A 14,020-nucleotide genomic window follows, 5' to 3' on the forward strand; every position below is an offset into this window, starting at 1 on the left:
GTTAGTTTTGGACTATCTTTCCCAGAATCCCCACCCAGCATGGCTACTTCAGGCCCAAAAGCATGGAGGGCAGAATGAATTTTGAGTCAGAACAAGAATCAAGCCATTTGTGGCACACCAAGCGCCACAACTTTGAGAGAAGCCATTGCAACACAAGAGGGAGTGCCATGGTGACTCATGCTCAGGGAATTGATTCTGGCTTTCACCCTTCCAAAGATGAAGTGCCATTTCTGGGAGAAGGAAGTAACATGCTGGGCATTTCTTGGGTTCAGGCAGAAGCCACTTCAAGGAGCGATACGCATGGAGCCGCTTCAGCTCAAGTGGAGACATAGTGTCTGTTTTGAAAGGCAGATTTCTGAGCTCTCACTATCCTTGCTTTGGAAAGCTTTGCATAAACCAGGGGAGCATGATGGTGGTTAGACACTGAACTGGATGGTCTCAGCTTTGGGGAAAATCTCTTTCCAGTTTTTGTGAGACTCTTCCCTTTGTATTGTAGAAGGCTTTCATGACCGGAATCACTAGGTTGTTGTGAGTTTTCGGGCTGTAAGGCCAGGTTCCAGAAGCATTCATTCAGGTCCTGAACTGTGGCCACTGTGACAGTCTGGATAAGGGTGGAAAAATAGAAACTGAATCCATACAAGACAGAGGTCCTCTTGGTCAGTCAAAAGGTTGAACAGGGCATAGGGTCACAGCCTGTGTTGGATGGGGTTACACTCCCCCTGAGGTTGCAGGTTCACACCTTGGGTGTGATCCTGGATTCATCGCTGAGCCTGGAACCCCAGGTTTTGGCAGTGCCCAGGGGAACATTCGCACAATTAAAGTTTGTGCGCCAGCTGCACCTGTACTTTGGGAAGTCTGACTTGGCCACGGTAGTCTACTCTCCGGTTACATCCCGTATAGACTACTGCAACACACTGTATGTGGGGTTGCCTTTGAAGACTGTTCGGAAGCTTCAAATGGTCCAGCGGGCAGCAGCCAGATTGCTAACGGGAGCAGCGCTCAGGGAGCACACAACTCCTCTGTTGCGCCAGCTCCGCTGGCTGCCAGTTTGCTACCAGGCACAATTCAAAGTGCTGGCTTTAGCTTATAAAGCCCTAAACAGTTCTGGCCCAGCTTACCTGTCAGAACGTATCTCTCCTTTTGAACCATCTAGGAACTTAAGATCTTCTGTGGAGGCCCTGCTCTCGATCCTGCCTTTGTCACAGACGCGCCTGGCGGGGACAGGCGACAGGACCTTCTCAGTGGTGACCCCTTGGCTGTGGAACTCCCTCCTTAGAGATATTAGCTTAGCCCCCTCTCTCCTGACATTCTGAAAAACAATAAAAACCTGGCTTTTTGAACAAGCTTTTGGAAATGCAATGTAATAGAAAAACATGGAACTTTGAAAGAGTGAACATGGAATGGCTTAGACCAGTGGTTCCCAGATGTTTTTGGCCTTCAACTCCCAGAAATCCTAACTGCTGGTAAACTGGCTGGGATTTCTGGGAGTTGTTGGCCAAAAACATCTGGGGACCCCAGGTTGAGAACCACTGGCTTAGACAATGCTTCTGGAAAATGAGTTAACAGGAAATCACTGGTGATTTTATGTTTTAAATGATTTTATATGGTTTTTATAATGTGTACTAAATGTTTTTAATTGTGTTTTATAATAGTTGTGGCTTCGAATTGCTGCCAATCTGCAAGCCTCCTTGAGTCGCCTTCAGGCTGAGGAAGGCGGCATAGAAATACCATAAATAAATTCTCTTCTGACGTTTCACCTATATTTATGGCAGGCATCCTCAGAGGTTGTGACCTCTGAGGATGCCTGCCATAGATGCAGGAGAAACATCCCGAAAAACTTACAACAACCCACCTCTTCCCTTTGGTTTCATGCAGGCACTGTGGCTTCTTTACCTCTTTGTGATCCTTGGCGTGACCGCTGAGAAATTGTAAGTCACAACCCCAGAACATTTTGAGACACTGAAAATGGTTCACTCTTCTATTTGCTGCGTCCACTTTCCATTGACCACTTTCCCTTCCCTTTTTCTGAACTGTATTTCTACATGCTCAACTGAGGCTTTAGGCAACTACAGTTTGCGAGGGACAGAAGGAAAATGGGGGGGGGGGGCAGAATTCTTATTCAAGAGAACAACGTTGTCATATTTTCCCCACATCACCCTTTTAAGGATTAGCTGTCTTCAGGCAAGGAGAAATCATCTCAGGAAACGGGAGGCAATGGATCAAAAAGTGTTTAACCTGTGCTTTCTCATCTTTTCTTCCTCTCCCCCTTCAGCTTCTGTCCCAATTTATCTGCCATCTCCACCAAGCTGAAGTTGGCCCACAACGTGGCAGTATCCTTTCATGTGTTTATTCTGTGTGCAGTATTGACACACATTCAACAGGATGGAACAGGATTACAGGAGCCACAGCTTCATAGGTTCTTGGAGCTAACTAGCTTACTAAGCTGTCTTGTAAGGAAAGTAGGAGAGGATAAATATCTATCTATCTATATGCTCTGTTTATTTTGAGAGGCGTCATAACTAAAAGGAAATGGCCACAAGACACATACTAACCCAAGGAGTGACCATCACTAAAAATTGATTTTGTCATTTGGGAGTTGTAGTTGCTGGGATTTATGGTTCACCTACAATCACAGAGAATTCTGAACCCAACCAATGAAGGAATTGAACCAAATTTGGCACACATCACTCTTATGACCAACAGAAAACACTAGAAGGATTTCTTGGGCATTGACCTAGAGTTTTGGAGTTGTAGTTCACCTACATGCAGAGAGCACTGTGGACTCAAACAATGAAGGACCTAGATCAAACTTGCCATGAATACTCCATATGCCCAAATATGAACACAGATGGAGTTTGGGGGAAATAGACCTTGACATTTGGGAGTTGTACTTACTGGGAGTAAGTTGAGCCAACAATGTCAGTGTGGTGGCAAAAAAAGCCAATGGGATTTTGGCCTGCATCAATAGGAGCATAGTGTCTAGATCTAGGGAAGTAATGCTACCCCTCTATTCTGCCTTGGTTAGACCACACCTGGAATATTGTGTCCAATTCTGGGCACCACAATTGAAGAGAGATATTGACAAACTGGAATGTGTCAATATCTCTCTAATGTGTCAATATCTCTCTGGCTAAAATGATCAAGGGTCTGGAGAACAAGCCCTATGAAGAGAGGCTTAAAGAGCTGGGCATGTTTAGCCTGAAGAAGAGAAGGCTGAGAGGAGACATGATAGCCATGTATAAATATGTGAGAGGAAGTCACAGGGAGGAGGGAGCAAGCTTGTTTTCTGCTTCCCTGGAGACTAGGATGCGAAACAATGGCTTCAAACTACAAGAAAGGAGATTCCATCTGAACATTAGGAAGAACTTCCTGACTGTGAGAGCTGTTCAGCAGTGGAACTCTCTGCCCCGAAGTGTGGTGGAGGCTCCTTTGGAGGCTTTTAAACAGAGGCTGGATGGCCATGTCAGGGGTGCTTTGAATGCAGTATTCCTGCTTCTTGGCAGGGGGTTGGACTGGATGGCCCATGAGGTCTCTTCCAACTCTATGATTCAATGAAAGAGCATTCTGAACTCAACCAACAATAGAATTGGGTGAAACTTCCCATGCAGAACCCACATGACCAACAGAAAAAACTGAGTTTTCTGGTGGTCTTTGGTGACCCTTCTGACAGCCCATTGTGACCCTCCCAGGGGTCCTGGCCCCCAGGTCAAGAAATGCTGCCTTAAGGCCATCCAGACCAGCTCCCTTCACCAGGGCAAGAAAACATAATCAAAGCTGTCCTGACAAAGATCCATCCAGCCATAGATATAGATAGATATATATGATTCACAGACACACACATATATACGTATATGACAGATAAAGTATCCTAGATTTGAAAGGGGCCCCTAAAGAAGGACAATTATATCTCAAAAATTATGACTGATACAGGGAAACAGTTGCCATTTTTGGAATCAGCAGGTCAGATATATCAAGAAACAGGTCCTTATGCACCATCTGGAAGAGAGCAAAGAGATCCAGAAGTGAAACTGCACTTCAGTTAACATTTGAAAGTCAATGAGACCGAGAGGCATAAAACATCTGGTGCTGTGAGCAGAAATAACTTCATATCATCCATTATGATTTTTTTTAAACCAGGGAATCTCAACATCAACACTGACAAAGCAACAGCAAGAAATACTGTTTGCCCACAAGCATAAAGAAATTACATATATTAGAAACCAACACTTTCTCATGACTTTATTTTCTAGATCACCAGACTGGGCCACAGCAACACATGGCAGGGGAAAGCTAGTAAGAAATATCCATGCAGCTACATCTTGCCTGGAGAAACACAAAATGTGTCCTTACTCAAAGGAAACAAAAGAAAAGAGAGGCCAAAATGGAGAATGACCACATGGCCAAACCAGGGCAATAAAGCCAAGGCAATCAAAATACCTTTAAAGAGGAAGTTACCTCATCCCTCACAGATATCACATTGCTATGTATTCAAAGGGGGAGGAGATAGTGGCAAGCAGGAAGAGCCCCCGCAAAGCCTTTTCTGAGATAGGCATGCATAGGAATTTGGGGAAGGAATCCCTCACTCTAATTCTATCTAGGCTAACAACTCACTGAGGGCTGGAAACTTGTGCAGTCAGGGATGAAACCCAACAATATGTATGCTTTATTATTGAAACAATGGCTTGGGTCCAGTCGTACTGGGAGGAGGCCCATAGAAAACCAGTTGGGCTGTTGAAAGTATGATTAACTGGACCCAACCCATCATTTCTACCCATATATTCATATAATTGTTGGCCTAATTATATAGCATTATATAATATTTTCAGCCCAGACGAGTATCCACATCTTTTTTTTTTTGGTGGTATATGTTTTTATGGGGTTTGGAGAGGGATCTTGCATACAATCGGACACCTGATCTTTTCCTTAACTTTCTCTTCCATGGTGTCACCTTTCTGGCCTTTGGAAATGGGGCACCAGATGTCTTCAGTGCCGTGGTGGCATTCTCGGACCCCCGGACAGCTGGTCTAGCCATTGGCGCACTCTTTGGTATGCTTTTGTTCTGAATGCTTTATAGTGAATTACAATTTGCAGTCCTTTTCTTCCTTTCCCTTGGTGGGAGCTGCTGCTTTCCTTCCTGGAAACTGGATAGCTCTAGTTTCAGTACTGATTTGCACTCAGTAAACAAGCTTGAATATCTAGCAAAAAGTGGGCGCTAGACAAAGTTTCATCTATGCTGACGATCGTGCAATCACTGCTCAAGCAGAGAACTTTGAAATGGTTGAACAGAAGCTCTTTGAAGCTTTAAGTGCTCTTACTGCCTATTACAGGGAAAACCAGCTGGTTCCTAATGTATCTAAAATTCAAACGTGCTTTTCACCTTAAGAATAGACAAGCATCTCAAGATGAGGATTACCTGGGATGGAACCCCACTGGAGCATTGCAGCACACTCAAACACCTGGGAGTTACTCTGGACCATGCTCTGACTTACAAAAAGCACTGCTTGACTGTCAAGTAAAAAGAAATAATATCATACGAAAGCTGACTGGCACAACCTAGGGATCACAACCAGATACATTGAAGACATCTGTCCTTGCACTTTGCTACTCTGCTGCTGAGTATGCATGCCCAGTGTGGAACACATCTCACCACGCTAAGACAGTGGATATGGCTCTTAATGTGACATGCCACATTATCACAGGATGTCTGCGCCCTACACCACTGGAGAAATTACACTGTTTAGCCAGTATTGCACCAACTGAGATCCACCGGGAAGGAGCCAATAATGAAAGGACCAAGGCATGGACATCTTTGGCCCATACCCTGTTCACCAGCACACCAATGCCTTAAATCAATAAATAGTTTTCTAAGATCTACAGAGATACTCGCAGGAACACCTCAGCAAGCGAGAGTCCAAAAGTGGCAGGGTAAAACCCAGAACCTTAAGCCATGGCTGATACCGAATGAGAGACTCCCTCCTGGGCACACAGAAGACTGGGCAACTTGGAAGGCACTGAACAGACTGCGCTCTGGCACCACGAGATACAGAGCCAACCTCAAGAAATGGGGCCACAAAGTGGAATCCACGACATGCGAGTGTGGAGAAGAGCAAACCACAGACCACCTACTACAATGCAGCCTGAGCCCTGCCACATGCACAACGGAGGACCTTCTTATAGCAACACCAGAGGCACTCCAAGTGGCCAGCTACTGGTAGAAGAACATTTAATATAATACTAAGTTTTTTAAAAAAAACGTTGTGTTTTTTAAATACATTACAACTGTACCCTTGGTTCGCTTCTGATATGATAAATAAATAACCCACTTTTTTCCAGATGTTGCACTTCTCCAGTCGACAAATGCTTAGTGTATCCCTTTGGTCCAGTGGGTTTGGCATGAGGAACATCGGCAATGTCCTCTGTGCCCAGTCTCATGTGGGTGAGAGAACCTATGTGGGTGAGAAAACACTTAACCAAACCTATCTTTTTCTCTCCAGGTGCCGGCATCTTTGTCACCACTATCGTGGCAGGCGGCATAGCCCTGGTCCGACCCTTCACAGCAGCCTCCAGGCCATTCCTCAGGGATGCCGTCTTCTATATGGTGGCAGTCTTCTTGACCTTCGTGGCACTCTATTTTGAGGAGGTCACCTTGGGAGAAGCCTTGAGTAAGTCCAGACAGAAGCCATTGCTAGATGAGGCCAAGGAATCTTTTGAGCCTAGGGCCAATAAACCAGTGGCCCTCTAGATCAGGGCTTCTTAAACTTTTTCTACTCGTGACCCCTTTTTCGCCGATATTTTTTTTACGTGGTTGGGAGTTGTAGTTGCTGGGATTTATAGTTCACCTACAATCAAAGAGCACTCTGAATTCCACCAACGATGGAATTGAGCCAAACTTGGCACACAGAATTCCCATGTCCTGCAGAAAATACTGGAAGAGTTTGCTGCGCATTGACCTTGGGTCTGGGAGTTGTAGTTCACCTACATTCAGAGAGCACTGTGGACTCAAACAGTGATGGATGTAGACCAAACTTTGCACAAATCCTCAATATGCCCAAATGTGAACACTGGTGGAGTTTGAGGAAAATAGACATTTCGGAGTTGTAGTTGCTGGGATTTATAGTTCACCTACAATCAAAGAGCATTCTGAACCCCACCAATGATAGAATTGGGCTAAACTTCCCACACAGAACCCCCCTGCCTTGAAGGGACTCACTGGCATGAGCCTCCCTCCAGCCTCACACGTTCTCCCTCTCCTGTGCATGCACACCACGCTGCCATGCACTGAGCACACCTGCTCTCCCCTCCCCGCTTGGGGTCTCAGAAACAGCCATCCCCTTGGCTGAGAGGCCAGCCAATCACAGTGCAGGAGGGCTTTTGGTGGGAGAATTTGCCACCTGTCTTAAAAAAGGAACAGAAGGACAGTCTGAGAGATCTTCAGCCTTCTCTGCTAAAGGGGTTCCTAAGACCATCAGAAATATGTGTTCAGCTCTTAGAGTGTTGTAATCCATAGTGGCAGGGCTTCTAGGAGCTGAAGTTTGAGTCAGAGGCTGAGAACAACTGAATTAAGCACAAGGCAAAGCCCAGTGGTCTGGACTGTTGTAAAGCGATCTCTTTGGTTTTGCAGGTTACCTTGGCCTCTACATCTTCTATGTCTTGACGGTGGTGGTGTCCACATGGCTTCACAAGAGGCAACGCAGAGAGAGGCTGGCACCCCCTAGCCCTGCAGAACCAGGTGAGGCAAGGAGCAAAGAAGCCACCGGACTTCCTTCTCTGTACACAGAAGGTCTCAGGTCCAACCCATGACCATCTGGGATCTCTTAAAAGTAGAAAGTAACAGGAAAATACACCCTTCTCTATGATAGCCCTGACAGCTATCACAGTCAAAGTAAGGATGCCTGAGAAATGCTTTCAGTTCCTGGATTTTAATTGTGCCCTTTGGAAGCAATCCACAAACTAAGATAGGCTTGGTTGCTGTGAGTTTTCTGGGCTGCATGGCCATGTTTCAGAAGCATTCTCTCCTGATTTTTCGCTCACACCTATGGCAGGCATCCTTAGAGGTTGTGAGGTCTGTTGGAAACTAGGCAAGTGGGGTTTATATATTTGTGGAATATCCAGGGTGGAAGAAAGAACTCTTGTCTATTGGAGGCAAGTGTGAAAGTTGTACTTAATAACCTTGAGTAGCATTGAATAGCCGTGCAGCTTCAAAGACTGAGTGATTCCTGCCTGGGGGAATCCTTTGTTGGGAAGTGTTTGATGGCCCTGGTTGATTCTTGTCTGGAATTCCCCTGTTTTCTGAGTGTTGCTCTTTATTTACTGTTCTGATTTTAGCATTTTGTTTTGTTTTGTTTTTTTATTCTGGTAGCCGGATTTTGTTCATTTTCATGGTTTTCTCCTTCCTGTTTAAATTGTCAATGAGCTTGTGGATTTCAATGGCTTCTTTATTGTGTAGTCTGACATGATTGTTGTTGAGTGGTCCAGCATTTTTTGTGTTCTCCAATAATATGCTGTGTTTAGGTTGGTTCATCAGGTGTTCTGCTATGGCTGACTTCTCTGGTTGGATTAGTCTGCAGTGCCTTTCATGTTCCTTGATTCGTATTTGGGCAATGCTGCTGCGTTTGGGGTCCCTATGGAGACTTGTCTACAGCTGCCTGGTATGCGGTAGACTCCTGCAGAGGTGAGAGGATCCCTCTTGTCCTTTGCTGAATGCAGCATCAAGGAAACCACTGAGTGCATAGGGAAGCTGATGAAGAAACACAACCTACAAACTATCTACAGACCCAGTAAGAAAATCCAACAAATGCTGCGTTCAGCAAAGGGCAAGAGGGATCCTCTCACCTCTGCAGGCGTCTACCGTATACCATGCAGCAGTGGACAAGTCTACATAGGGACCACGCAACCAAACATTGCCCAGACATGAATCAAAGAACATGAAAGGCACTGCAGACTAATTGAACCAGAGAAGTCTGTCATAGCAGAACACCTGATGAACCAACCTATTGGAGAACACAGAAATGCTGAACCATTCTGACAAATACCATGCATGTCAGGCTACACAGAGAAGCCACTGAAATCCACAAGCATGTGGACAATTTCAACAGAAAGGAGGAAACCATAAAAATGAACAAAATCTGGCTACCAGTATTTTAAAAACTCTAAAATCAGGACAGTAAATAAAGAAAAACACCAGAAAACAGGGAATTCTAATCAGGAAACAATTAGGGCCAGCTAACACTTCCTAACAAAGGATTCCCCCAGGCAGGAAGCAGCCAGGCTTTGAAGCTGCAAGGCTATTCAATGCTAATCAAGGAGCCCAATTGCAAAATCCCCACTCGCCTCAAGCAGACAGTTCTTTCTCCCACCCTGGACATTATTCCACAAGGATATAAACCCCACTTGCCTAGTTTCCAACAGACCTCACAACCTCTGGGGATGCCTGCCATAGATATGGGTGAAATGTTAGGAGATAATGCTTCTGGAACATGGCCAGACAGCCCGGAAAACTCACAGCAACCCAGTGATTTCGGCCATGAAAGCCTTTGATAGAACATTAAGATAGACTTCTCCGTATTTTCTAGTGTTTTTCCCATTGAAAGGGGAGAATGAAAGACAGCCAGAAATGCAGGCCAAAAGTGCATTAGGAGAAAGGTGCAGAAAAATGTCTACAGATTTCTCACAAATACTTTCAACATAAATTCTCAGTAGATGAACCAAGGATGGATGTAACAAAAAGCCGAAGCGAACAGATCTATGCATCCCTATTTTCAGAAGAGAAAGTACTATATTTGATCATTAGCCTCATTGATAGAAGGCCCATTGGTATATCCCAGATGCATTTACCCCGGAAATAACTCAGGCTTTTGAGCACTTTTTATGTTTACATTTTTGTTAAGACAGATTAAAACGAAACCTACATACATACAAAAAACAAAATGTCATCAACAAGAAAAGATTAAAAACACTTTTTCTATAATAATACTACTACTTCCTAAACATAAAAAACTAGTGACTGCAAACTACAAACAATCTATGTTATCTAATCTAAGGGCTTTCCATTCTCTGGTGGTTGTATTCTTTGTTTTCTACACCCATTTAGTGAAAAGGAACCATTGGTACATCCTTTCCCCACAAAGCTTGAAATAGAAACAGTAACCTTGGTCGTACATTCATCTTTATACCTGGAATTCTACCAATAAGAGACAGCTGTAAACCTTTCCACTGATGTAAAGCTTTTACAACTTCTTTCCATGCTTGTTTATAATTATCCTTAAGCAACTTTTGAGTTTTAGTAGAAATGTTTATACCTAACATTTGACATTTTGTACAGCTTGAAAACCCAATTTCTCAGATAAGATTTTCAGATCCATTTTTGTCAGATTCTTGGTCAACATTGTTGTTTTCTCATTACTAATTTTAAATCTTGAGACTGTTACATCTTTCAGGATACAGTTCAGATCTCTACCCATGTTCAGAGGGTCCTCCAAAAAACCAAAATCACTGTAATCTGCAAAGGCTTTCAGCTTCTAAGTTTGTCCCTTTGAGCACTTTATTTGACCAATCCTACCTCTGCCTTTTTTACTCTTACTTCTGTCTTTTAACAGAGCATCCGACGGACTCCGAAGATGGGGATGCCTCAAGCGTCACTGGAGGTGACTACGGTGAGTCAAATCCAACCTTTAGGACTGAAAAAGAGCTTGGCGGGAATGATGGAAGAGGGGCACATTTCTAGAAGTATCTTTTCCTACATAAGCCGCCTATGTTCTTTCGAAGCGATGACGGATGTTGCTATTGTTAGAGAATGCAAGGGATCAGTAAGTGTGTGTGTATCAACTGTAAAATAAAGTGCATGAAGCCGATTAGTTGGCAATGTATGGGGTGATGGCTGAGCCTGAAACTTTTGGATACTGTTGCAATTTTGTTCAGGGTCAAGCTATGCATGTGCAGAGAGACAATTGGAAGAGAGAAGCAGAGAGAGACAGACTGATTTGCTTCTTGGCTGCTGAAAAGAAGTTATCTCATATGGACAAAGAAATGCTATTTTAATTCTCTGAGAGGACATTTAGTGAGTTGAAGCAACTGATCATATTGTACATATGTTCAATGTATTGTCAAAGGCTTTCATGGCTGGAATCACAGGGCTGTTGTAAGTTTTTTGGGCTGTATGGCCATGTTCCAGAAGCATTCTCTCCTGACGTTTCACCTGCATCTATGGCAGGCATCCTCAGAGGTTGTCAGGTCTGTTGGAAACCATAGATGCAGGTGTAACGTCAGGAGAGACTGCTTCTGGAACATGACCATACAGCCTGAAAAATTTACAACAATTCAATGTACATATGTTGTTCTGAACTAAGAAGAGTAAACGATATTTTATGTTCACCTGCATGGCATATTTTCTTTCCCTAGCAAGGCAGTGTGTGGGCTGATCCAACATAAACTACATGTGGTTTATTTTCCATTACGCCACAGTTTTCTGCTCTTGGTCTTTCTGAAAGGGGGATTCTTCTGTGGCCAACATGGAGCAACATGGAATCCATGATAGTCCAATAGTCCTGTATTTCATTGTCCCTTTCCCTCCTGTGTGCAGGTGAAGAATACCAGGCCCTGCTCCCTTCAGAGGAAAGTACATTCCAGATCCTAATTCGCTCTGTCAACCCCCTGGACTACAGGAAATGGAGGAGGAAGCCCTGTTACTGGAGGCTGATCAAGGCCTTCAAGGTAACTGGCTGGGTTTATGAAAGTAATGTGACACAGGTCAAATTACTTTCATGTCATATATTATGCTCTTAACCAAGGGCAAATGTCGATTTGACTCTGTATCCATCAAAGGGCAACCTTCCTTGAGCTTTACAGTGCTGTTTTCTTGGGAAAATCTTTTCCTGGTGGTTCACACAGAAGGGTATAATAAAAGGAAGCTTTTGGATTTTGTTTGGGTGGAAACTTGGACCACTGTATAATGTGCCCACAGTCTGCAGTTAATACCAATCATCTCCTTTTACAAAAAGAACGTTCTCATTAGCTACTTCCCTGTAGTATCTGGTGGTTCTCCTTGCGGACTGTATTGTGACCACTTGGCTTCTCTTGTGGCGAGGGATGGGTCACTTTGGTGACCCACATGAAACAGCAGAGAACTTACCAATGGACACTGCTACTGTTGGGTTGGCCTGTCCGTCTAGCCTTGGTCACAACTTCTTTCCATCACTGGTTGCTGAAAGTGATTGGCAATTACAGAAGTCCTCCTGGTCAGTCGCATTGCCGAACAGGGTATAGGGTTACAGCCTGTGCTGGATGGAGTTACACTCCCCTTGAAGGTGCAGGTTTGCAGCTTGGGAGTCCTCCTGGACTCATCGCTGAGCCTGGAACCTCAGGTTGTGGCAGTGGCTAGGAGGGCTTTCGCACAATTAAAACTTGTGCGCCAATTGCACCCATACCTTGGGAAATCAGATTTGGCCATGGTGGTCCAAACTTGTTACAACCAGGATAGACTACTGCAACGCGCTGTACGTGGGGCTGCCTTTGAAGACTGTTCAGAAGCTTCAAATAGTCCAACAAGAGACAGCCAGGTTAAAAACTGGGGCGGCATACAAGGAGCACACAACTCCCATGTTACATCACCTCCACTGACTGCCTGTTTGCTACTGGGCACAATTCAAAGTACTGGCTTTGGCCTATAAAGCCCTAAATGGCTCCGGCCCAGTTTACCTGTCCGACTAAGATCTTCTGGGGAGGCCCTGCTCTAGGTCCTGCCTCTGTCACAGGTGCATTGGTGGGGACAAGAGAGAGGGCCTTCTCAGTGATTGCCCCCTCCCTTCTGTCCTTCAGGAAGATGGTAAAGACCTGGCTGTAGACCAGGCCTTTGGGGCAGTGCAGTAATGCAATAATAGAGAACCTACTCCACTTACTGGTTTTCAACAGCTGATTTTAAAGTAGATATGACTGATTTTAATGTTTGTTATATTTATAGTTATTTTATGTCCCGGCATGGAATTTTTGCCGTTTGTATGTTGTGCTCCGCCCTGAATCCCCTTTGGGATGAAAAGGGCAGAATATAAATCTTTCAAATAAATAAATAAATAATCATGATTTGAATATTTAAGAAAGAACATAATTAGGAAAAGTCTTGTTGGCTCAGTCCAAAGGCCTACAGATTTAGTAATATCCTTTCCAGTATGTTACCTCTCTGGTACTAGCCATGGTGAAGCTGTACTCTCTCTGGTCCTTAATGGAAGCCTTTATTTTCTTGAAATATATCCAAAACTTAGTTTAAAACAATTCAGATTGACAGCTTTCACTCTGTCTCATGGCAGTGAGTTCCATGGTATAGCTCTGTCCTTCTTTTTATATATCTTTAACTCCCTCACCATTCAACTTTAGTGGAGAACCCTGAAATGCTTTCAACATGTATAATCATTCCTTCTTTGGAAGGTGGAGATGGAGGTGTTAGTTTTTTAAAGATTGTTCTTTTTTTAAGGGCAGTTTTTGAAACACAGATTTAAAGTAGGAAAGAGTCTTTCAGATAGATGGTGTCTTCATCCAGCTTAACGAGTCATGTTTCCCCTGTAGTTGCCGATTGAGTTTGTGCTGCGCCTTACAGTCCCCATCGTGGATCCCGACAGAGAAGATCAGAACTGGACCCGGCCCTTGAACTGTCTCCACCTGATTGTGGGCCCCGTCTTCTGTGTCCTCACGTTGAAGTCTGGCGGGTGTAAGCACGGGGTTCCCTTCCTTGAGCGTATGCTGTGGGAATGTCATGCATGGGAAGAGAGAGGAAGGAGGCAGAACTATGATAGGAACCTCTGGCCCACCAGATATTTTGGACTTCAGCTCCTAGAAGCCCCAAATTGCATCCCTAGTGGTTGCACAATCCTGTGGGTTTGAATACCAAATGCATATCTACTAGGTGAAGTTAGGCAAACCCCACTTTGTCAGCCTCAGAGGAAACCTCTGAATCAGGCTGGACAAGAAAACCGTAGGATAGAGTTGCACTTCAAGAAGCTTTTCGACCTTTCATAATGGAAGCTGGTAGACC

General features: G+C 44.4%; 1 protein-coding gene across 2 annotated transcripts in view; it reads left to right on the forward strand.

Moving 5' to 3' along the window:
* SLC8B1 (solute carrier family 8 member B1) overlaps positions 1 to 14,020 on the forward strand; it is a 40,880-nt gene that overhangs the window by 21,644 nt on the left and 5,216 nt on the right. For both annotated transcript variants that reach the window (XM_067473266.1, XM_067473264.1), the window contains exons 4-11: positions 1,876 to 1,928; positions 2,273 to 2,330; positions 4,941 to 5,046; positions 6,495 to 6,662; positions 7,622 to 7,729; positions 10,596 to 10,652; positions 11,579 to 11,709; positions 13,555 to 13,696. In XM_067473266.1, the coding sequence (XP_067329367.1) occupies positions 1,876 to 1,928; positions 2,273 to 2,330; positions 4,941 to 5,046; positions 6,495 to 6,662; positions 7,622 to 7,729; positions 10,596 to 10,652; positions 11,579 to 11,709; positions 13,555 to 13,696 (823 nt within the window). The remainder of the gene's footprint in view (positions 1 to 1,875; positions 1,929 to 2,272; positions 2,331 to 4,940; positions 5,047 to 6,494; positions 6,663 to 7,621; positions 7,730 to 10,595; positions 10,653 to 11,578; positions 11,710 to 13,554; positions 13,697 to 14,020) is intronic.

The sequence above is a fragment of the Anolis sagrei genome, chromosome X (assembly GCF_037176765.1).
Source record: "Anolis sagrei isolate rAnoSag1 chromosome X, rAnoSag1.mat, whole genome shotgun sequence".
Classification (NCBI taxonomy): Eukaryota; Metazoa; Chordata; class Lepidosauria; order Squamata; family Dactyloidae; genus Anolis; species Anolis sagrei.